This window comes from Monodelphis domestica, chromosome 8 (genome assembly GCF_027887165.1).
Source record: "Monodelphis domestica isolate mMonDom1 chromosome 8, mMonDom1.pri, whole genome shotgun sequence".
NCBI classification, from domain to species: Eukaryota; Metazoa; Chordata; class Mammalia; order Didelphimorphia; family Didelphidae; genus Monodelphis; species Monodelphis domestica.
The window spans coordinates 184,233,390-184,258,156 of NC_077234.1; the positions used below are offsets into that span (position 1 = coordinate 184,233,390).

At 34.5% G+C, this 24,767-nt stretch overlaps 1 protein-coding gene across 3 annotated transcripts in view; it reads right to left on the bottom strand.

Moving 5' to 3' along the window:
• TUBGCP3 (tubulin gamma complex associated protein 3) overlaps positions 1-24,767 on the bottom strand; it is a 160,238-nt gene that overhangs the window by 70,848 nt on the left and 64,623 nt on the right. For all 3 annotated transcript variants that reach the window (XM_056807509.1, XM_007501273.3, XM_056807510.1), the window contains 4 exons: positions 17,333-17,451; positions 16,009-16,134; positions 6,500-6,568; positions 5,754-5,886 (listed from right to left, as the gene is read on the bottom strand). In XM_056807509.1, coding sequence (XP_056663487.1) covers positions 5,754-5,886; positions 6,500-6,568; positions 16,009-16,134; positions 17,333-17,451 — 447 coding nt within the window. The remainder of the gene's footprint in view (positions 1-5,753; positions 5,887-6,499; positions 6,569-16,008; positions 16,135-17,332; positions 17,452-24,767) is intronic.

Here is a 24,767-nt window from a genome sequence, read left to right on the forward strand (position 1 = left end):
AAAAGCAATATAAAAATGACTATTAAATGAAGATTTTTATAACTAAAGTATGCTTTTCAAGTCACAAAGATATTTGCCAAATGAAAAATAAGAAATACATTCACAACTTAAGGTAAGATTTTTAGCATTTTATATAATAAATCTTAGTAATATTCACTCTTTTGTTTATTCTAGGAGTTGTATTTTAAGTTGCAGAATCAGTAAATATTACCCCTATTGCTCACAGAAATGTCATAAACACCAAAATTAGCAACAAAAAAATAAATTAAGCAATATTTCCTGTAATCATTTCTGATGAGTTCAATTCTACCTCTTTAAAACATTTCTTATTAATTCTCTTAAGATTAGAGAATGGGCAAGGGGTTATGGAGAGAAGTAAATGTGTGGATATGCTTACCTTCCTACTAAAATAGAAAGTAGATTTAGAGATACTTGAAAGTACAACATCTATGAAACTGCAATAGATTTTCTTTTGGCATAATCAATAAAAAATATGTACTAAACACAACTATATTCTAGGCACTTTGCTAAATGTTCATGAAATAGACAAAAATATATGTCCTTGTCCTCAAGGAGTTTATGTTCTTAGTGTCAGTAACTTAAACTTATTGCAACTACTTCAGTAAAATGTTGAAAATATGATTCCAGATAAAGAAGTTTTTAAAAGGCCAAAATGTCTATAAACTATTCAAAAGATTTATCTATATATCATGAATGTTTGAAGATTTTTTCTCCCAACCTCACCCAGGCTTGAAAAAGAGTCAACTCATGGGCTCCTTCACACTACTGACAGGTACAGAAGCTACATTAGGCTCTTACCTGGCCTAGCTCAGTGACCAACAAAGAAGAAAAAGAATAAAGATGAAAAAAAAATTATATTATGTGCAGCTTCTTCAACCTAACCTGGTTAAACAAGCAAACCAATAAGAAAAATGGAAAATGAACAAAATGAAAACTTACTCCGACTTTCAATGTTTCTTATAAACACTTAATTTAAGTGAAATAATCACAACATGGAGTTGGAAAAAGCCCAGAAATCACTCAAATTGCAAACACAAGAAGAAATACAGGCAACCAAGGGTAACACTTATTTAGAGTATGGATGTAGCTTCAAAATATTACAAAGGTTGATGGCATCCTAAATCATTAAGGAGCATCACTTCATAAAAAAGGCAAAATGTAGTTAATGAAAAAAACAAAGACTATGGATGATTTCATTGATGGAAACGAGTGGACAAAAGACAGAATTTCAAAGGAGATTTCCTAAAAACTACATTTTAAAAGACACACAGAACTAGCCATAATGTTACAGGGCATTGATAGCTGTCCTGCACAAAGTTCAAGTAAAAAGATTCTCTATTGATATTGATATGTAGTTCTTCAAACAGAACATATTAATTGCATCAAATCTTAGGTCATTACATAGTTGCTTAAATGAAATCAACAGTAATAAAATAGAGACTAATGTTTCCATCCATACTGGAAAAACCAAGCAGATGGCCCATGGCATACACTACATTACATACATACAAATGAGTAGTCAGCATGTCAAACTAGTCTATCAATATGAAAATCTTGAATAGGCATTATAGGTGAATGACAGGGATTGAGGCCCTATTCTGAACAGGAAAAGAAACCAAGTTTGAGAGCATTTAGGAAATGGCACAATGTTTTCAATGGTCCCAAAATACTCATTATCATAAATCTCTTTAACATTCTCATAATGGATCTAGAACAATGATGCCAAACATATGCCATGGGTGCCAAAAATGGCATGCAGAACCCTCCCTGTGGGCACTCCTGAGTTCCTTATTAGAAAGGCAGAGGGACTCGGGGTAGAGCTTCTTCCCTCCCCCTCTCTATGCACCTGAGGACATTCCTCACTTCTCTGTCTCTCTGCCCAGCAGCCAATGGGAGCCCTTCCTCTCTCCCTGTCTGGCTATGGCATGGAGGGGTGAGGGAGAGTCTCACATGCTTGAAGGCATGGCACAGATGGCAGCCTGTGGAGTCTGTGGTGCAGGCAATTCCCATGGTGGGGTTGGAGAGAAGCTAGGTTTGAGGGGAGCATAGCTCACAGCATGGCACATAGCTAGAAGGGATCAGTGCTGGAGGGAAGCAGAGGGCTTCCTCCATATACTGTCTGGTGTAAGAGGGGAGAGAAGGTGGGGAGCACAGCATATAGTGGGGGGAGGAGGGGAGGACAGTGGGGGAAGGCCTGAAACTGTTTCTAAAAGGTTTGCCATCATTGATCTAGAATATCACAATCTGAGAATAAAATTAACAAAAAAACCAACATGCAAGAGTGACCATAAAATATAGTACAATGTTACCAACAATGACTTTCACATAAGAAGTCATATATAAGATATTATCAATAGTGAGCATTACCAAAAAGGGAATGAAAATGAAAAGAGACAAAAAGTCCAAATGGTACAATAGTACTCCTAATATATTCAAAGTATGAGAGGAAAGCCATCAGTACTGGGAAGATCCTTTGTAAAGAAATAATGGAAAGAATAATTCTCATGCAACAAAAATCACAAAAAAGAAAAAGATGTAGAGCTTAATATCCATGATTATGAAATCACCAATCCAAAGTACTAAAATTCTTTAGTAACTAAATTTGACTAAGCTGAGTATATACCTTACAAAAAAAAATCCTAATTAGTCATCCTTTTAATACAAAATTCTACTTTCATTTAATTCAGTTATCAAATGTATTTATAGCTAAAAAATTTTTTTCATTTGTTGATAGCCAGGAATTTCTTATGAAATTCCATTATGCTGTATTTTGTGTTTAGAGTATTTATAAAGCCTCAGTTATATAAATATCAATAAAAAAGATAAAATATATCTTTGTCACACTCCATAATTATTAGACACCACAAGAACTAAGGATTGATTTATACTTTACAGGCTTCCTTGAGGGCAAATTCTTTATATTCCCTAATACAGTGCCATGAAGAGAATTTAAAAGTAAAAGGGAACTGGGCAGCTAGGTGGTTCAGTGGATAGAGAGCCAGGAGGTCCTGGGTTCATATCTGACCTCAGATACTTCCTAGTTTTGTCACTCTGGGCAAGTCACTTAAGCCCAGTAGACTAGTCCTTAACTGTTCTTCTGCCTTGGAACCAGTACTTAGTATCAATTCTAAGACAGAAGGAAGGTCACAGGTTAAAAAAAAAGTTATAAAGAAAGCATGAAGGAACTTTAGAGCAGATGAAAAATAAAGAAATATTAGAGAGAACAATAGGGAAAAGTATTAGAAATTAGGATTCTTCAAATTGGAAAAGATTGCAATCTCTTCTAATTGGATGTTACTCCCTCAGGAAATACTGAGATTCTCAGGACTGCAGAGGTGATAGTTCTGCTCTATTCTGCCCTTGTCAAACCATGTCCAAAATATTATGTTCAGTTCTAGGTACCATAATTTAGAAAAGACACCAATAACCTGGAGACTTTTAAAAAAGTCAATAAGGAACAACAAAGGTCTCCATATGTATTTGAGGTTGATTAACCTGAAGACAAGAATTAGACAGGAAATGAAACCAGTCTTCAAGTATCTGAAGGGTTCTCTCTTGGAACAGGAATTTAACTAGTTGGAGCCCAGGAGCAAAAAGAAGGAGCAATGTATGAAAAGTTTAAAGAGGCAAAGTTATATTTGAAGGGGGGAAATCCCAATTATTTGACCTGTCCAAAAATGGAAGAGACTGCTTCAAGAGAGTGGGTTTCCCCTCACTAAAGATATTTATTTAAGAACTAGATACCTATTAGCAAATATTTTATTTTTTATTTTGTATTTTTTTAAAAACCCTTACCTTCTGTCTTGGAGTCAATACTGTGTATTTTATTGGCTCCAAGTCAGAAGAGTGGTAAGGGCAAGGCAATGGGGGTCAAGTGACTTGCCCAGGGTCACACAGCTGGGATGTGTCTGAGGCCAGATTTGAACCTAGGACCTCCCATCTCTAGGCCTGGTTCTCAATCCATTGAGCTACCCAGCTGCCCCCTAGCAAATATTTTATAGAGGGGTTAACGTATGGATTGAGTTTTTGTTTATTTATTTTTTAAGGATACCTTTAAATTATGAGATTCTGTAAATCTGTAAGGCTGACATCTTCATTTGAAACAGCTAAAGGAAATGGAACTAAGCTGTAATATGAGACATCTGTTTCAAAGAAAGAGAAAATTTTCCTCACAGCCAAAGACTGAGAAATATAAAAATAACTTACCCAAGGAGGTTGAGATATTTTCAGAAGTTTTAAAAGAATAACTTCTTAACTGAAATGACTTAAATATAGTCATACCAGAACACAGAGAGGGCTTGAGACCCTTTACAAACCTTCTCTGTCATAGGACCTAATAAGAGTAGGAATAATTCTAAAAAACAGTTAATGCTGTGAAACCGTTTCTAAACTATTAGTCAGAAGATTCAAAATAATTTCTCAATATTTTAACTTTACATTGTGTGGTAGAGGCATGGAGAGAGAAAGGACTTGTAAGATAAGATGCAAGAAACAAGCTGGGGATCTGACCTGCCTGTCAATCAAGGAGAAGGTTCCAAATGGAATGTTCCCAGGAGAGGTAGTTGGGGGTTTGGCCTCAGAGAGGAGAAGAAGCAGGAACTTGGACTTCTGACTTTGTCTCTCTGGCTCTGGGAGTTGAGCCTGACTGAAGGGGAAGAAGCTGAGAACTGATCCCGATTAGCTTCTGTCAATGGGTGAAGGACCCTTGTAGGGCTGGCTTGGTTTTAGGCTTTCTGATCAAGGGGAAACCTCTGCTCTCTCTGAGATTTGACTGATCAAGAGTTGGAGGAAAGCCAAGCTGAAGGAGAGACTTTCTTTGGCTTTGTGAAAAAGAAAGAAGACTTTAAACAGTTGTCCTCCATCCATCTCTCTAACTGTCTCTCTGTCACGGTTTATGACAATACTGATTATTTCCATAACCCTCCAAAATTCTCCTTGTAGTTTAGGGAAACCTTCATCCCTCTTACCTCAGTTTCCCAACCTGTTATCACAATAAACCCCTTTCCTGAGAAAGAAAACTTGAGTATTTTATAGTTCACTCAAGGGGCAGGGAAGAAGCCAAAGGCTTCAAGAAGAACTGGGAGGTGAGGGAGACAGGGAGGAGCACTGAAGGAGGGAGAGAGAGAGTAGGAGGAGATTAGGAGGAATACTGATTCACTAGTCATCAGTAGGGATCAGTAGGCAAACCTCAGAGCATTCCCCTTTAACAGTATCCCCTGTGGCTCCATATCTCTCTATCTCTGTATTACCTCTACCTCCATTGTAACTAAGTACCATCAAGTGTGTCCCCGTACTTAGTAGCAGCACTCTCTAGTCTCAAACCAGAGTATAGTCAGTCACTACAGCAACCAGAAATAGTGCCACACAGATAATCCTTTCTATTTCAATTGTTAACCAGACTAATTTCTAAATGTTCTAAAAATATTATCCAAAAAAGATTAAAAGGCAAAATGGAAGAAAAAAATCAAATTTGATTTGGCTATTGTCACATCTCTCAAACTTAATTTCAAATAGCTTATTTAAAGTTTAGAGTAAATGAAAATTTTAAATTAGCTGAGAGCTCATTTTTGTTTTGCAACTGTAAAATCAGTGCAAGAAATTTATCATATGGAAACTCCTTCTGTGACTGCAAATTAGCAACTTATTTGTAACTTAAATGGTGGTCTAGGCCTTACTGCCTTTAAAAATGGAACAAGTACAAGAAGAATATGTTCTAATAAATGAAAAAAGACCTTGGCAGTGATCAACCAGTGCTGCAAGGGTCTTCAATCTTATTTTGGGATCGTATGTCCAGACTAGGAGACGACGAAGTGTTAAGCTGCTTTCAAGTCCCAAATTTACACCTTGATCATCCTCTAGCTGAAGCTAGGAAATAAAAGACAATAAGACAAAAAGTAAGAACTATCACTTCAGGAAAAAATATATATATATTACATTACTTTTTGTTTTATTTAAATTGATTTTATGAAATTGATTATTCTAATTTTTAAAAGTGATTAAAGATATTTTTGATGTATTGATCAGTTTAGTTTTGCTAAACTAATTATTTTTTGTTCACTTTTATATTTATTGTTAAAAAGGACGACTCTCTGGGAAGGGAAAGAGACATAAAAGAAAATGTAGGTGAGAGTAAAGCAAAAAAATAGCATTTTTTAAGGAAGAAAATGACAAAGAAGGCCGAGTTTCAAGAAGTCCACTAATTGTTTCAAAGCACAAAGAACACATTACGTATAGGGAAATAGGGCACCTTAATTATGCCACAGGATTTCCTAAACCTTTCCCTAAAATGGAACTTATCTCTCAACTATGAAATAAGCCAAAACTACATGGTTTCTACGGGTTACAGTGAAAAACTTTATAAACACGACTCTTATTTTTAGAATATGCAGATAATTTAAAACATACTCCTGGGCTACAATCATTATGCATTTGAAACACTAAAAACTAAGCAACTAAAAAAAAGTAAATGTAAATTTACCTGAGAGTGTAAAACAGAAAGTAGTCTATAGTATTCTTTAAGTTCTTGATGTAAGGCAGCGCAAAAGCTCTGTATGGAGAGAAAAAAGGACAATAAAGCTATTTGTAGGATAATTTTTAAAACAAACTAACACATTAATTATACATCTTTAATTTTATGGAAGTTATTGAAGAAACACCATCTTGTATTTTTCACCCTAACTCATTCTTAAACTATATTAATTTTTATAATATATGAGATTTATTTTGGTTTAAATCTTCATTAAGTTCTTTTGATAAAAGATTTCATTTCTGAAAAATATAAGAATCCAAGTCATTCCCCAATTGATCAAAGGATATGAATAGGCAGTTTTCCCATGAAGAAACCAAAGCTATCAATAATCATATGAAAAAATGTTCTAAATCCTGCTTAATGAGAGAAATGCAAATTTCAAACAACTTTGAGGTACCACCTCACACCTATCAAATTGAACAATATAACAGTAAAGGAACATGATAAATGTCAGAGGGAATGTGGCAAAATGAGAACATTAATGCATTGCTGACTGAGTTATGAACTAATATAATCATTTTGGAGGGCAATTTGGAATTATGACCAAATGGCCATAAAAGAATGGATACCTTTTGACCCAATAATACCACTATACTCCCAAAGAGATTTTTAAAAAATGGGAAGTCACTCTTTTTGTGGTGGGAAAGAATTGAAAATTAAAGGAATGTTTCTAAATTGGGGAATGGCTAATAAATTATGGTACATGATGGTGATGGAACATTCTTGTACTATAAGAAATGATCAACAGGATGATTTCAGAAAAGCTGGAAAGAACTACGTGAACTGATAGAGAATGAAATAAGCAGAACCAGGAAAACGAACATCATGCACAATAACTGCGCACAATAACTGCAATATTTTGGAATGATCAAATGTGATAGACTTTGCGATTAACAGCAATACAATGATCCAGTATGATTCTTAGGGACTTCTAAAAAAGAATGCTATTCATGTCTAGAGAAAGAACTGTTGGAATAGGAATGCAGATGAAAACCTATGATTTATCACTTGTTTACTTTGGTATATGTTTGAGGGTTTTTGTTTTATAACATTACTCACTTGTAAACATGAATAATATGGAAATATGTTTTGTGTGATAATGCATGTATAGCACAGAAAAAATTAAAATTAAAGATGCATAAAATTAAAAATTACATACACTAATAAATCTTCATTAAGGTATGTCATAAAACAATATAAAAAGCTATCCACCTCCAGGTAGAGAACTAATGGCTTCAGAGGGCACATTGAAGCATATTAATTTTCTTTCTTTATTTTCTTTCATTTTTTAACATGGCTAATGCAGAAATGTTTTGAACGATTATATATATATATGAAATCATATATATGATAATAATATCTCTTAACTCATGGGTGGGGAGTTGGAGGGAGAGAATTTGGAAGTGAAAATAAAAATTAAATTTCAATATTGTAAAAAAAATTCATTATCACTCTCCTCTCAACCCTCCAAGTTAGATTTCTTTAATTCTTCCTCTACTATTCACCCTTTCTCTTTAAGGAAAAAAAAACTCATCTGTTTTAGAATCAATACTAACTACTAGAATCAATACTAACTACTGACTCCAAGACAGTAGAGTGGTAAGGACTAGGCAATTAGGATTAATTGACTTGCCCAGTGTCACACAGCTAGGAAGTATATAAGGCCACATTTGAACCGAGGTCCTCCCAACTCCAGGCCTGACAATATCCACTGTGCTACCTAGTGCCCCTATCCTTTCAACTGATAATTCTTCATCCACAACCTCAACTTTCAGAGTGTACAATTAGGTTTTACTTGGACTCTTTTTCTAGGGCAATTTTGAGGACCAGCTCTACGTCAGTAACAAAACAATCTATACATCTCTTCCCATTTTATCTCTTCTACATAACTTTTTAGTTTTGAAATCACCCTAAATCCATACAATGAAGTCAGAATTTGTCATCTTCATTAAATATACCTTCTGTTTTCAATCTTCATTAAATATTACTCCCTTGTTGGAGATAGCAAGATAGAATAATGTTGGACCTGGAGTCAGAAAAATCTGAGTTCAAATCTAACTTGGACAATATTTATATGATCCTATAAAAGTCACTTAACCTCATTCTCAATTTCCTCAACTGTAAAATGGAGATATCATTTACTTTCTAAGTTTGTTGTGAAATCAAATGATATGATAAATGCTTAGGCACACAAGGCCTGGCACATAGTTTCCTTCCTTCCTATGTCAACAATCAAAATATTAAATACACTCATGTGATATGTGATATCACATGTCTTTAACTTTTCTGCCTTTCTCTCTTTATTAGCTATTCCACCACAATCCAACCTCTAGAAGAATTCTATAACTTTATAATGTCCTCAGGTTATTTCCCCTTCTGACAGAATGGAATAATGGCAAAAAAAAATTAGCTTTTGAATCAGCAAAACTGGGTACAAATCCTGCACTTGACACTTGTTATTTGTATGACTTTGGGCAAATAACTTTATCTCTGTGGCCTCAGTTTTCCCATCTCTAAAAAGGGAGAACAGGGGAGGATTAGAATTGATGATGAGATTTCTTCCAGTTCTAAATCTATGATTAAATTATCTCCTTCATATTATAAAGAATTAACCCACATTTCAGCTAACTTCAGCTTTAGCCACAAATATAAGCTTTACATTCATAAGGAAGGGGTTAAACCACTCCATCCAATCTTATCCTAATACCTTTATTAGATGAAAACATGTCTTATTCAAACAATCACAGACCTTATACTATGTGTGAAAAGTGTTCAAAAGACATTTGACAAGTGAAATGACACCAGAGAGGAAGTCTACTCCAATCAGCTGTTTTTATCATGGCCCTGGATCTTGACTAGAAGTATCACATTAACTGGATTTATTGAGAGTTTGTGGCAAGCAGAGAAAATACAGTGAGTGGTTTTCAAGGAAAACAATTGAACAGATGCTGCACTGAGGGGGAGGAAGTGCAGAAGAGAAAAAAATGGAGGCTTTGGCTTTGGCCAGGTCTCTTCATTCTTCTCACTCCAACCTCAACTGAAGAAAGATGTTACAAACTTCCAAAGGTCTGAAGAGTGTTGGAATTTCCCAGCTTCCAATCAAGTGTCCTAGTAATATCATTAGGATAGCATTACTGGCATCATAAGCCAATGGGAAATTGGACACAAGGTTCACCATGCTTAAGGGGAACTTAAGCATCCCTTGAGTGAGAGAAAAGGATATCTGTGAGATGTCCCTTTTCATCCTGCACTCCATAAGTTTGAATACCTTTTTCCCTGGATTCTTTATGTTCTTATGAGAGTCACAGATCTGTGGAAGGGATATTTTGTAATGACCTTTCTTATTAAAATAGCTGAATAAGTTATTGTTATTATTCATTCATTTCAGTTGTGTCTGAATCTTTGTGATCCCATTTGGGGTTTACTTGGAAAAGTTACTAGAGTTATTTGACATTTCCTTCTCTATCACATTTTACAGATGAGGAACTGAGGTAAATGGTGTAAGTGATATTGCAAAGGGTCACATAGTTAATAGTGTATGAGGACAGATTTTAACTCAGGTCTTCCTGATTTCAAGCTCAACCCTCTATTCACTACACCATCTACCTGCCCAACCTCAATAAATAGCCCTTTCTAAAAGTTACTTGAAGCTATATAAGTTGATATTCAACTGTCATTTAAGGAAGCACACTAGTAGGGGCTCAAGACAATGGTATTAGAAAATCACCTCCAACCCTAGAACCTTAAAAGGGAAGCTTTATCTTTGCTCTGAAACCAAAGGGCTCACTGATGCAAAAAAGAATAAGAACTCCTAATTCAGGTCCTCTGAGCCTCACTTCTAGGATGTTACAAATGGCCTCCTAGGTGGTCTCCCTTTTAACAATCTCTTTCCAATCCAATCCATTCTTGAAATGGACACCTAAGAGTGTTCTTTAAGTGCAGATCTGAATGCATTACTCCCCTACTCAATGATATCTGGTAGCTCTCTAGTTCCTCTAACATTAAATATAAACATACTGGCTTTAAGCTGTTTACAACCAAACTCCAAGCTTTATCTTTCAGTCAATATAATACATCACTCTCTATCCCTACTCTGCATTCTAGCCAAACTAGACTTCTTTTTTGTTCTTCACAAAGGGTACTCTTTAATCAGTCTTTTCACTGGCTTTTCACCTCAATACCTAGGGGGTAATTTTCCTTACCTATATTAACAGAATTGCTCATAAACGATGCAGATCAGGACTCCTACACAACTTAATTCTTCCTGATTCCCCTAACTGGTGGGGCCTTCTCTCTATACTAGTTTGTATTTAATTATCTTGCATTTATTTCATACTTATTCTGTATTTGCTTATATATGTATTTGTCTCTCCCTGATATGAAAAATTTCTTGAGAATAAGGTGCTTTACACAGACAGGCATTTAATAAAGGTTTGTTGACTGAATGAAGATTGACTGTATTTCAGGCATGGAAGAATACCTTACATGAATTCATGGAGGTAGGGGAAAGAATGTTACATTCAAGGAATATTTATGGTTCAGTTTAGCTGGAATAAAAAAATGTGTTAAGAAGAATATAATGAAATAAATAAGAAAAATAAATGGCATTAGCTACATTAAATAAAGTCGGCTGAATTTATACTTTTGCAAGGTGTCAAGAGAGAATCCCATAAGTTTTTGAGTAGGGAAGTTATACAGCCAAATAATATATATTATTTGGAAAAGTATACTATAGTCAGATGAATGAATAACCAATGAATGAAATGGAATTTATTCAGTACTTACACTGGACTAAGCACTTGGGATATAAATAGAAAAGCAAATCAATTCTGCTGTCAAGGAATTAACATTCTAATTGGAGAGGAAATTGGGGCAAATAATGAATCCTCCAAACTATTAAAGTTAAAATTATGTAATATATGGTCGCTAGCCGCAGCCCATTAGAAATATGCAGTAGAAATTCAAATAAAGCTGCAACTACAATAGATTCATTATTTGTACTACCTGGGACTTGACTATATAGAAGTGAAAAATACAAAAATACAACAGAAAGGCCCAGTGATTCTTAGGGTACAACAGAATTGAAAGTAATACAGGTTATTTACTGTCACTTCCTTTAATGAAAGAGCATCCATTTCTGAAACTGAGTCTTTTGATGGTCATTGTGAAGAAATTTTAAAATACCAAATAAAGAGAGTTATAATTTGATCTGGAATAATGAAGAAACAATGCAGCTTCTTGGCAGAAATTTACAAGGTAAGTCCTCTGATTTAATAATATCAATTTAATAGCTAGAGTAAAGATAGATTAGAACTGGGAGAGACAGCAGAAAGGGAAATCAGTTAGAAGGCTATTGTAAAACTGTGACATATGATAGTGATGGAATACCATTGTGCTATAAGAAATGATGAACAGAATGATTTCAAAAAGAGCTAGAAAGACCTATATGAATTGATGAAGGGTGAAATAAGCAGAGCCAGGAGAACACTGTACAAAGTAACAGCAATATTGTATGATGATTAACTATGAAAGACAGCTACTCTTGGCAATACAATGATCCAGAACAATTCTGAGAGACTTCTGACAAAGAATGCTATCCACCTCCAAAGAAAGAACTATTGGAATAGGAATACAGTTTATTTTTTTATTTATTATTATTATTTGGGTTTTTATTGGGGGGGGGTTGCTTTTATGTAATTATTCTCTTACAAAAATAAACAATATGGAAATGTTTTGCATGACAATATATGTATAACCAAGATCAAATTGCTTGCCAGGTCTAGGAAAGGGGAGGGGAGAGAGAGGGAAACAATTTGGAAACTTTGGAAAATTTATATGGAAATTTATTATATGTTATTGGTAAAATAAAGCATCTTTATAATAAAAAAAGGAAATTATTGTAATAAATCCAGACAACAGTGGATAAAGGCCTTATTCAGAAGGGTGGTGATATGAATAAAGAGAAGACAATGGATAAAAGTTGTTGAAGAGGTAGTATATACAAGAGTTGACAAGTGAATAATAATTTACATTTATATAGTGCTTACCATGTACCATGGATTTTGTTAAGTGCTTTACAATTATTATCACACTTGACCCTCATAATAACTCTGGGAGGTAGGTATTATCTTCATTATTCAGATAAAGAAACTGAGGCAAACAGGGTAAAGTGACTTGCCCAATGTCACACAGTTAGTGAGTATCTAAGGCTAGATATGAATTCAAGTCTTTCTGAATCCAGGATCACTACTCTATCCCTTGTTGCCCCTAAGAATGAATGAATATATGAGGTAAAGAAAGAATAAGAATTGCCTTGTACTTCCAGTTCTTAACATTGTGCCTGGAACAAAGTAATCACCCAATAATGCTCGGTGACTAATATGCTTTGTAAAAATTACAGTTTGCAGTACTCCAAAAAGTTCTCAATAAGCTGGAACAACAGTTGAAAGCTAACAAATTGAAATTCAGTAGGGATTAATATAACATTCTGAACTTGGGCTGAAAACCATTTGGGGGCAGCTAGAAGGCTCAGCAGATTGAGAGTCAGGCCTGAAGACAGGAGGTCCTAGGTTCAAAGCTGGCTTCAGACACTTCCTAGCTGAGTGACCCTCTGAAAGTCACTTAATTCTCATTGCCTTGCCCTTGCTGCTCTTCTGCCTTAGAACCAAAACACAGTATTAATTCTAAGCTGGAAGGTAAGGATTTTAAAAAAAAAGAGAGAAAAGAAAACACCATCTGTAGAAGAAAAAAGTTGGAGTAGAGTACTGAAATTTTTAAATAGCAACTTTTTTTAAAACAATTCTTTTTTTTTAAAAAAGAAGTTTCAGTGAATTGGAATTTAAATATCAGTGGTAGGACATGGAAGCCAAAAAAAGCTAATGTACACATGGCTTACATTAACAGAACATAAATCTGCAGAATAAAGAGTTTTATAGTAGGTTTTATTTGGTCAAGTCCCTTCCAAAGTAATGTCAAATTCTGTTCACATTTGAGAACAGACATTAATAAGATGAAGTATAGTGGCTAATCAGGTGTTGAAAGAATTTTAAAAATATGAAACACAAAAAAATAACACTTTAAAAGACTGTCAAGTAGAAAAGAGTTCAATTTATTCTACTTGGCCCAGAAGACAAAATAAGGAGTACCAGGTAGAAAAGTTAAAGGAAGATATATTTTAGTTAAACACAAAGAAAATTTCCAAAAAATTAAAACTATTCCAAAATAGAATGCCCTGCTTTGGAATAAATTTAAATGTATTTAGTTCCTTGTCAAATTTTAAGCCTTAAAGTGTCATGTAAATGTCAGGCATTATTATTATCATACATCAGTAATTACCATAGAGTATGTACATAATATATAAATTATTACATAATAGCTGTTTAAACAAATTTTTGTCACATAAAATGACAATCTTTCAGAAGTCTAAAATCTTAACAGATACTTAAAATGTTTTCTATAGAAGGCAAGAATTTCCACTAAAGAAGACATAAAAACTTCGTCCAACAGTATATATTGCTCCAGGTCCATCACTTCAAACCTCTGAAAAACACTACAAAACTAAATACCTTGGAAATGGTCAATAAATGTATTAATGATAATGATGACAAGATGACTGTCCTAGATAACTTCCACAAAAGTCCTACTCTGGTACCTCATCATGGTATAGAGATGATCCTGGATTCTCAAAGACCATTGGGCTTCCTCTGTCAGATTCTATCAAGCTGGAAAGTCTTCTAGTACAGGACCAGTAACAGACAATGTCAGCTTGCTTCCCACAAGCCAAGTAGAGCAATCTTGGAATCTTGGAACCAGTCCAAGCTGTCCACTATAGGATGAGTTTGTTGGCTACAGTGACCAATGATACATATAAGTATTAAATGTGGCTCAAGTCTTATGTTGTCCTTCCTACTTATGTAGCATAACTGACAAGGTAGTAGAAAAGGGAGCAAAAAGTACGAAGAATCACAATTTTTAGATTACCTACAACATTAATTTAAATGTTGATACTTCATCTTTTGAGTCAATTATCTGACTACTCATAGGCAGATAGTTTAAAATTATCTCCATTTTAGTAAGTAGTTGCTTCCAGTCTACTAAAATAAGAGTCAATTTTAATAGTCATTTTTGATGAAGTTATTTGGGGCTTCTCTTTTTTAACTTTGCTTCCAATGCATTTTCAAATTCTTCTTTAAAAAGCCAGTACTGATCTGGGAGGCAGAATTACAAAAGATAAGTGAGATAAAGGGTAGAGTCTTCAAACAGGGGAGAGAATATCGAAATCGATGAAATCAAATTAGTCTACATACAAGTCTAATTATGGCAGATTTTTGAACTGTCTTTTAAAAAAAAAGAAGCTAAACAAACATATTATCCAGTTCATTTTTCAAGGAAGACCAATATATAGAGACAAAAAGACTTTTGTCTCAAAAGTTAATATTCTCTACAAATTTAACAATACTAGTATCACATTTAACCATTACATTACATTTCAAAAATAAAAATCCTTCTCCTTATATATTTAAAATCATCCATCCTTACCTTTCTAATCTACCAGAGGAGCAAAAACAAATATTGTTTTAAAAAATCAACTAAAAGACATTCCTGATCTAACTGATAATTAATCTCACAAGTTTTAAGAACATAAATAGAAAGTGTGAATATGCAGACTATCTGATAAAATTATCAATACTGACACAGTATTTACTTCCAAGGAGTGAACTCAGAGTCAAGGGAACCTAAATTTGAAATCCAGCTTCAGTATTTATTTATGTGAACACAAAGGGGTAGTTAGGTGGCAGAGTAGACGGAGTACCAGGCCTAAATTAGGAAGTCTCATCTTATTGAATTCAAATCCAGCCTCAGATATTAACTGTGTGACCTAAGACACTTAACAACTCTATTTGCTTCAGTTTCTTTATCTGTAAGATGAGCTGGAGAAGGAAATGCCAAACTACTCCAGTATCTTTTGCCAAGAAAATCCCAAATGGAGTCACAAAGAATGGAACACAGCAGAAACAGTGAACAAGAACAAAAAACACAATAACTGAATATCTCTAAATTTCACTTCTTCATCTATGAGATTAAGATGATACTAATTGTCCTATATGCTTCTCAAAGTTTAGTAAGTTTTGCTGATTTAAATTTCTTGAATCAGAAAAACCTGAATGTCACTTTTTTGATCAATACATACATAAATCAAAGGTTCACTGAAGACTCAGAATGAATACACTGGTCCTAGCTCAGATTTTCTTATAGCATGATGCTGATATTTAATACAAACAAAATCTACATGTGATTCAGTATTTCATTTACCTATTATATAAAAAACAGTTTTTTTTTAAATACTGATTTTTAAATCAAATGAAGAATTTTCCTTTTCATTAATGCAAATTAAAATGGGAGGAAGCATTTCTGAAAGTGAAGGAAATCCAAAATGTATTTTTTTGTGATAAACATACCTGACCTACAAGTCCAAATGCTCGGTCTAAACTCCTCTGGTCCGTGTACTTTCTAATTTTATTATGTAGCCATCCTAAGTCAGCAAGTCTTATTGTCGTATCTCTCAAAGATCTGGTCAGATTTGCCTAAAAATTCAACACACCAGAAGTTAACAATTAAAAAGCTATAACTAAACACAAGAATTTTTAAAGTTATATTTCTTAAGTGTTAATACTGACAATTTTTAATGGTAGCCTAAAGAAGGAATAAATTGCTTCAACAGATTAAAAACTAGAATTTCATAGTGTAACATCCTTAAAGATGTAAATAAGTACACCAGTGGAATACAGGATCAAAAGACATATGGTTTAAAGACAGTGATAAAATAGCCCCACAAATAAACTTTAAAAGAGCTCATTCCTAAACAATATTTTAAAATATTAGGGACAGGTAGATGCCTCAGTGGTAGAGTCAGGCCTAGAGACAGGAGGTTTCTGGGAACAAATTTGGCCTTAGACAGTTCTTAGCTGTTTAACCCTGGGCAAGTCACTTAATCCCAATTGCTTAGCCCTTCCTGTTTTTCTGCCTAGGAACCAAGACTTAGTATTGATTCTAAGATGGCCAGTAAAGGTTTTAAAAAAGATTATATACTACACTTTCCCCCCATTTTGTTCCTGCTCAGTAAATATTTATTAAGTGATTTTCTCTGTAATTCTATAACTATTGAGCAATATAGTCTTCACTGATCCCCCTAAGGAGTTGGCAACCTCCACCTAATGTATCTACTTACTTCTTTCTCTCCCCTCCACCTTGTCCATTTATCTGGTTTATATTACCAAAGTTAACATAGTCAATTTTTAAAGGAAAGGATGATGTGCTGGGCTGAATGTGACATCTTCCTTTCTTCTTTATTTATTGGAAAATATAAACCAATTCCATCTGTGCCTTAAATGTAATCTCAAATCAGTGGCAAAGACAATAACATGTCAACTTATGGCAATGGTACAAAGCTGAAAGATGGAGTTGCACTACTGAAGAAAAACAGGAGACCAAGTACTCATTCAAACAAATGAGTTCTACTCTGCTTCAAACTAGTCATTATAGTCAAAACAGCCTTGAATCTTGAACAAAAGCAAGTAAATTTCTAAGATCAGCTCTCCCAACACATACCCAGAATTCCACATTTCAATAATGGATGAGGTACTAAAGATACTATGAGTATAGGTACCACCACATTATTTGTTTTAGTCACTTTCCTCCTAGTCCCCAAAACATATTACATGATCCCAAATCCAGGTCCCCAGGAATGTTTCCTTGTTTGAATTTTACAATATATAACTATACCTTTCCTTCAACTTTATAACAATTTTCAGAATTGCTCATTTTGATGTATTTGCCATCTATTCCCTGGAAGACGTATAAAATATCTCTTACAAGGGCTGCTTCAGTTATTTCTATAGCACCTGAAACAGAACAAATATATTTTGTTAAAAGTATATTTTAAAGAATTTATTTCATTTTAAGGTAAAAAAACAACAAATTTCATCTGACAAAAAATTGCAAGCTATATAGTTTATAAACAAAGAGAATGGTCTAAAATGAAAAAGAAGAAATAAGATTAACAACAAAGAACTTTATGAAAGAAAGAAATTCTAGAAACAGAGTTAAGAACTTTCAAGGAAGATCACAGAATATCTTTCTAAAGATTAAAAAAAAAATAAAACAGGAGGAAAAAAAATAAATGTTTATTCTACCAATATAGTTTCCAGGAAATGCTTCAGACTAGAGATCATCTAATTAGTGATGGCAAACCTTTTAGAGACCAAGGGCCAAAACTGTACTCTCTTACTGCATGTGAGCTGCCTTCATACCCCAAAGAGGGGAGGGAGGAAGCACTCCCATTGGGCTGCTGAAAAGAGGGACAGGTAATATGAAAAATATTCTCAGGCTGTTAAATATGTCTATTACATTCATCACATAAATACTTTTGTAGAATACAGCCAACATATTCCTAGCACAAAAATTTTCCATTTTAAAGCAAAATGTCAAGAATATTAGTACATTCACACTCTGTATATTTAGCCTTTCATGAATGCCTTCTAACTTAAGGAATGTGTTTAAGGAAATTGTTTGGTTTTTCTTCTTCAATATTTATTTGGTGAGTGGAGTTAAAATCCTTCAATAATGAGGATTTGTGAGGGAGAATGAAATTCTCGAACAATTATATACATATTTTTCATCACTCATAGACATTTGAATGTTATTCCACAAAATCTGCACTGACCTATTTATTGATCTAAATAACTAGATATTGCAATGTCTAAACATAATGAGTTTCCAGACTACTGAATAGTGTAAAAATAGACTCGAATCCAGGACTCCAATCCCCAGAATCCTTTGCTCCACTTCCCCAGAATGCTTTGTAATCACACTGAATTCTCGCCTGGGAGAAAACACAAATGATTATTTATTTAAAGGAGTTCTCCGCCTACTGAGGGGCTTTTTGGACTTCCGTTTTGGAGCAGACGCATCTCTTCCATGATGTGAGATTATCTTGTCTAGGCCTCTCTGGCCTAGACACGGGTTTTCTTATCCTGTATTTTCTTTAATCCTTTATCTTCTACAGAAGGTTCATATAAAAAACAATAAAAATAAAATTCATTACTAGTACGTATATTAGTATATTCAGAAGTGTGGCTGCATGTAATTTGCCTCCTTCAGTGGTGGTAGTGGTAGTAGATATGAACTGAGATATTCATACCTGACCTTTGTTTTTAGAACAGGTTTAAGTGGTTTGGAATTTTGTTTTTAAAATTATGTGAAGTTAATTATCTTAATAATTTTAAGGAGTCTTTTTAATTTGTACATGTTTTAATTCTTTGTATTTTAAGTCCATTTGCTGAATGGGTGTGGGGAAGCAAAAGACAGACTTTTTTCTATGGTTATAATCTTGTTTTATAACTACTTACCTTTTGAATTAGTGAATTTCAACATAAAAATGAAAATACCAGTCCTAATTTCAGAGGACTCATGATAAAACATAGTTTCCACTTCCTGATGACTGATGCATTCAGAATGCAGATTGAAGGCATATTTTCATTTTAATTAAAACATGTACAAATTAAAAAGACTCCTTAAAATTATATCAGAATCCTAGGTCTTTCAGAGTTAATAATTTTTACAATATTGCTAGAACTGTATGAAATGTTCTGCTGTTTCTGCCTACTTTACTTTGCAAAAATCTATGCAAGTCTTCCTAGCTTTTTCTATAGCTATCCCCTTCATCATTTCTTACAGCACAAGAGTATTCCATCACATTTATATACCATAACTTGTTCAACCATTCCCTAATTGATTAGCATACCTTCAGTTTCTAATTCTTTACCCAAAAAAAGGGCTACTATAAATATCTTCATATGTATATATTTGGATATGTACATATAGGTCCCTTTCCTCTTTCTTTGACCTCTGTGGAATATAGACATAGCAGAGGTATCACTAAGTCAAAGGTCATGCTCAATTTAATTTTTTTATTTAATTTTATTTAATTTTTATTTATTTTTTTTTATTTAATTTAATTTAATTAATAAAAAATTAACTTTTTTGGACATTGTTCCATAATTACCAAAATATCTGTGGTAGCATTTCTCATGGTAGCTAGAAATATGGAAATAAAGCAGGTGCCCAGCAATTAAAGAAAAGATAAACTGTGAAGTAATTGAACATTACTTGAGTATAAATAACAGCAAATATGAGGAATTCAGAAAAATAAGAAAAGATTTTTAAAACTGTTGCAAACTTAAAGAAAGCAGAGCAAAGAAAGAAAATGATTACAATTAAAAAAAAAACCTAAAGAACTGTTGAACTCACATTCAATGCAATGAACCTAAGGTCTCTGGAAGTTAATATGTTGGCCCCTGAGAAGATATGATAAAATATGCTCCCCTCCAGAGGAACTATAATTGTGGAGTGTTAAATGGACAGTCATTGTGTCAGTAAATAATTAATAACTGTTCTTTGTTGCAAAAGGTAGGGTATGTAGCATAAATCAGGAAATATGAAAGACCAGAACCACCAATAAAACTTTTTTTAAAGGCAATATCCTTCAAATGTCAAAGATATCAAAAGCTGGGAATAATCAATGTTAGAGAAGTTGAGAAAAGGCAAGTACATGAATTCACTGTTGATGGAACAGTGCATTATCCAACCATTCTGGAAAGTAATTTGCAATTATACTAAGAAAAAAAAAAGAGTAAAATATTCTTTAACCCAGAAATCCTGTTATTAGACATAAAACTCCAAAGAGGTCAAAGAAAACCTCATCTATACCACAATATGACATTCCCCACTTTTTGTAATAGTAAAGACCTGTATTACAACCTCTATGCCTTTTCCTTCACTGTTCCCCCATTCTAATCCATCTTTGATTCCGAGCATTAGACAGAAGGATGTATTTATGTAAAAATTTTAAAAAAAATGAAAAGGATATTATGATACTGGGAAGAGGAGGTTCAAATATGGGTCAGAATTGCTGCTCAGGATAGATAGAAAAGTATTAACAAAGCAGAAAAAAAAACTACTGGCCTCTTTTTTTGCTTCCATTTTTCTCTTGCCAAATTGAATATTAGGCCTGAAAAGGTCAAGTCAAATACAGTTACTACAGAGTAGAAAAGTATGCAAAATGTAAATTCACAAAAAAAGGTTAGCAAGTTCCACAGGGCTGAAGAAGTAACTTGGCACAGTTCCTGCCAAAGAAATGATGGATTTAAAATACAGAATGAGACAAAAGTTTTGACTAGATTATTAATATGTAATAAAGATTTTATTTTTCAGTTTTTTAATTGTTCAATAAGTGGGGGTTGTGACAAGGAAATCACTTTAAAAGACTGATATATATTAATTTAAGGTTGCCAAGGAATTCAGCTATGTAATTTCTAAATGAAAACTCAAGTCAGCAGTCAACCTTTTATGGAATTTAATTACAAACAGGATGAAGAAAGGTATTAGAGAGAGAGAGAGAGAGAGAGAGAGAGAGAGAGAGAGAGAGAGAGAGAGAGAGAGAGAGAGAGAGAGAAGAGAGAAAGAGAGAGAGAGAGAGAGAGAGAGAGAGAGAGAGAGAGAGAGAGAGAGAGAGAGAGAGAGAGAGAGAGAGAGAGAGAGAGAGAGAGAGAGAGAGAGAGAGAGAGAGAGAGAGAGAGAGAGAGGAGAGAGGGAGAGAGGGAATAGGGCTTAAATACCCCTTCTGTTTAGGCTGGGCCAAAAGGCCCAAGCCCTTAGATAGCTGGGGCAAAGAAAGGAGATCAGTCCCTATTACTCACGTGACCAAAATGGAGAAACAGTCTCAGGGGCCTCCACCTCCAGCTTCCTTCAGAGCCAACTCTCAAAGCACCACCTCTCCAACCAACCACCACCAGTCCTCAGACCCCTCTATCTTTAAGGAAACCATCCAAGTTCCCTCCCCTCAGTTCTCACATCTACCAATCACTGTCCATGTCTTCCCTGTGCCAATGGTGGCTCTACCTTAACCCAGGACCGCCCAGAGGTCTGTGGCTTTGCACATGTCTGTTGAAGGTCATATTCTCAAATAATTAAATCTTGATCCTTTGCTACAGCCCTTCCTAAATCCTGTTACCCTGAGTAGGGTAGAGATTGGAATAAATTAAATTTTGATCTATGCTGCAGCCCTTCCTAAATCCTGTTAGGACTGAGTAGGGTGGAGATTGTAATTTCCAAGACCTGGTTCTGTCATTCCAAGTATCTCTATTGTATCAATTCTAAAATCAATCCTGACTCAAAGAAATTCCTGTTCTATGCTTAAGCATAGGTCAAAGCCCTTTCCATTGTTCAGCAAAAGGTTTCTGTCCTAAAGTAATCTTAAGAAGGGAGGAGGAGGAACCTCCCATGCCAATGGGGTTCACATTCCAATAGAGTTCCCACTATCAATAGGAAATTTTTCAAGTATGAAATTTCCCAATGGTGAAATTTCCAACATTTATAAGTCTAAGAAATTTTAAGGTTTACAGGGTATATAATGGGAAAAAGTTAATATTTGTAAAAAAATAAATGAATGGATGAGTAAAAGGGAACAAATGAATAATTTTTTTCTAAAGGTCAGAAACCTGGGAATAATAGCAGAAGCTAAAAATGAAATTCACTTAAATGAAAAAGAAAATTAAAGAAAAATAAAAGAAATTTAAAAATTTCAGTGGGGAAAAATGATCTAAAACTCTCACATGTTTAGTAATGTAATAATTAAAATGGTTGAGGTCATAAATCTGTAGTGATTAAAATAGTATATGCTATGAACTGTAGTGATAAAAGAGTGGATGGCTTAAATTGTGATAGATAAAAGAGTGGATGAGTAAATTGTGACCGCAAAAAATATGTTTTCACTACAGTGTCTTGTTTTTAAATCAATATATAAGGTGGTCACCAGGGGAAAATTCCTAATTATTCAATAAACCCAAGTCAGCTGGGTTTTATAGAGATTTAATTAATACAGATGAGGAATTTAAGAAGAGAGAGAGAGAGAGAGAAAAGAAATAATGAGAAAAGGGCTATACCAGCCTAGGTCGGCATGAGCCAGCCTAGGAAGAGAGGGATCAGTCAGTCTTTTATCACTCACCACAAGGTCTGTCCAAGCAAGGATTCAGAGGGACAGAATCTCCTCAGAGGGAGTTCCAGCCAGAGTCAGCCTCCCTCAGACTGTCTTCAACAGACTGTCTCAAGAGACTGATCTTAGAAACTGTTTTCCGCTCTCAGATTTTCATCTCCTTATAAAGGGAATTTTCTCCTATGTCACCTCCCCTAAGTTCTCCCATCTACCAATCACAGTAGACATTTTTCAAAGGACAGACCATTCTTAGTTCACACCTAAGAAGACTAATCTTTTGAGTAATTCACACCTGAGTAGACTAGAATCTCTGAGTAAGTTCTCACCTCTTTGCTCCTTGTAAGTTCACAAGTTGCCTGAAGTTTATAGGTACTTAGCACCCTTTTGTATTAGTCCTAAAAATAGGCACAGCTTAAGAACTTTTTGCCTAATTATAAGTATGGGTTTAAGTACTTTTCATTGTTCAGCAAAGAGTTTACAACTCTATCTTCCCCTAAGGCATGCTTAAGTATGGTGAAATAGAGTTCTCATATTCCTGATCAAGTACCTTCACTGCCCAAATGGGGAATGGTCCCAATGGGGAATAGTCTTAACCCAACTCCATGAAGTAGGGTCTGGGAATTTCTTCAAGGTTTACAATCCTAACCCTATGAAGTAGGGTCTGAGAATTTTTAAGGTTCACAGTAATTCATATGAGAATAGAATAACAGTAATAAAATGTTAGATATTGACAAATATTCTCATTTGATTAAATAAAGGTAATAAACTTGAAAGAAAATATTCCAAGAGTCAAAAAAAAATACAAAATCACAACAGAAATTAAAAGGCCTTTTATCTGAGATCCTAACTTTTTGGTTTAAAAATCACTTCTGGGAAGAAAAATAGTCCATTTTTGAAAGCTGGCCAGAAGTCGCTCAAAGCCAAGGGTCTTTTTCTGTCTAGGTGTGATGGTTCAAGCGAATAATGAGGAGTGGGAGACAGCTGAATGCTCAGAACCTGATACTCGGGCATCACAAAGCTGTTCTGTCTGGCAGAGATCATGTTTATTATATAGTTCTGTGGGTACATGCTTTACTGACACACAGTCTCATTTTTCAACATACATGATCTATAGATAATTGGATATGTCACACATTAACAGATTGCTTAATCAACATTCTGTGATCATATACCATGTTGCTACAAAAGAAAAATACATGATAGAGATAAATGATATAGACAAGGTAACCATAGGGTCAATTCCCTATGGGAATCTGTGGGATGACCAGCTAAGAGAATCATTGCTGCTTTTGATCAGCTTTCTTAATCAAATCAGAATTACTTAGGAGATGGGTAACAAAACATTTTGCAGTTAAGTACAGGGTTAAAGGTTAAGTTAAGACAGACCAGAATCAGGAATTTCCTCAATTTCCATGTTACATTTTTCTTTGTGTTTCATTAAAGTACCTTAGTGATGTTGCCTGGTTATCATACACAGACAGAACCAGTGAATTGTTGCAGCAGCTTGTGCTTAGAGGAGTGATTGATGTGCATGTGTGTTTGGCTGAATGTGCCTCTGCTGAGAAAGGAGGAGGTAGTGGGTAATGATCTTTAGGTTTGTAATTCTGTGAATATGATCTATGGGGTATTATTGTAGGGGGATAAAAGTGGGCATATGAATAAATCCTATGAGTATTTGCTCTCATATTAGTTCTTCTGTAACTGAGGAGAGAACAACAATCCTAGCCAGTAATTAGGGAAGTTAGTGGGAGAAGTCACATAAAAAAATTAAGTGGGTGCCTCGTCTTTCCTGGGGTCCACCTTGCAGTCCTCAGTTACCAACTGTGACCATGTCAGACAGTATGGGCTTGACAGCTTCCAGCAGTCCATGAACTACCTATTTAGTCCTTATGGCCAGCACAAATAAAAGACCCTTAGGATTTCAAAACCAATTAAACACTAACTATGCATTAGGCACTATGTTAGGTGCTAGGAATACAAGGGGAAAAAAGTAAAACAGCCTACTAGCCAAGAGAGATAAAATGTACATATATAGGTATATACAAAATATATACAACATAGTCTGGGAAGTATAGGTGGAGAAACACTAGCATTTGAAGAGACTGGGAAAGGTTAGATGTGGGAGTTTTAAAAGAAAGTCAGAATTCTAAAATGTAAAGGTGAAAG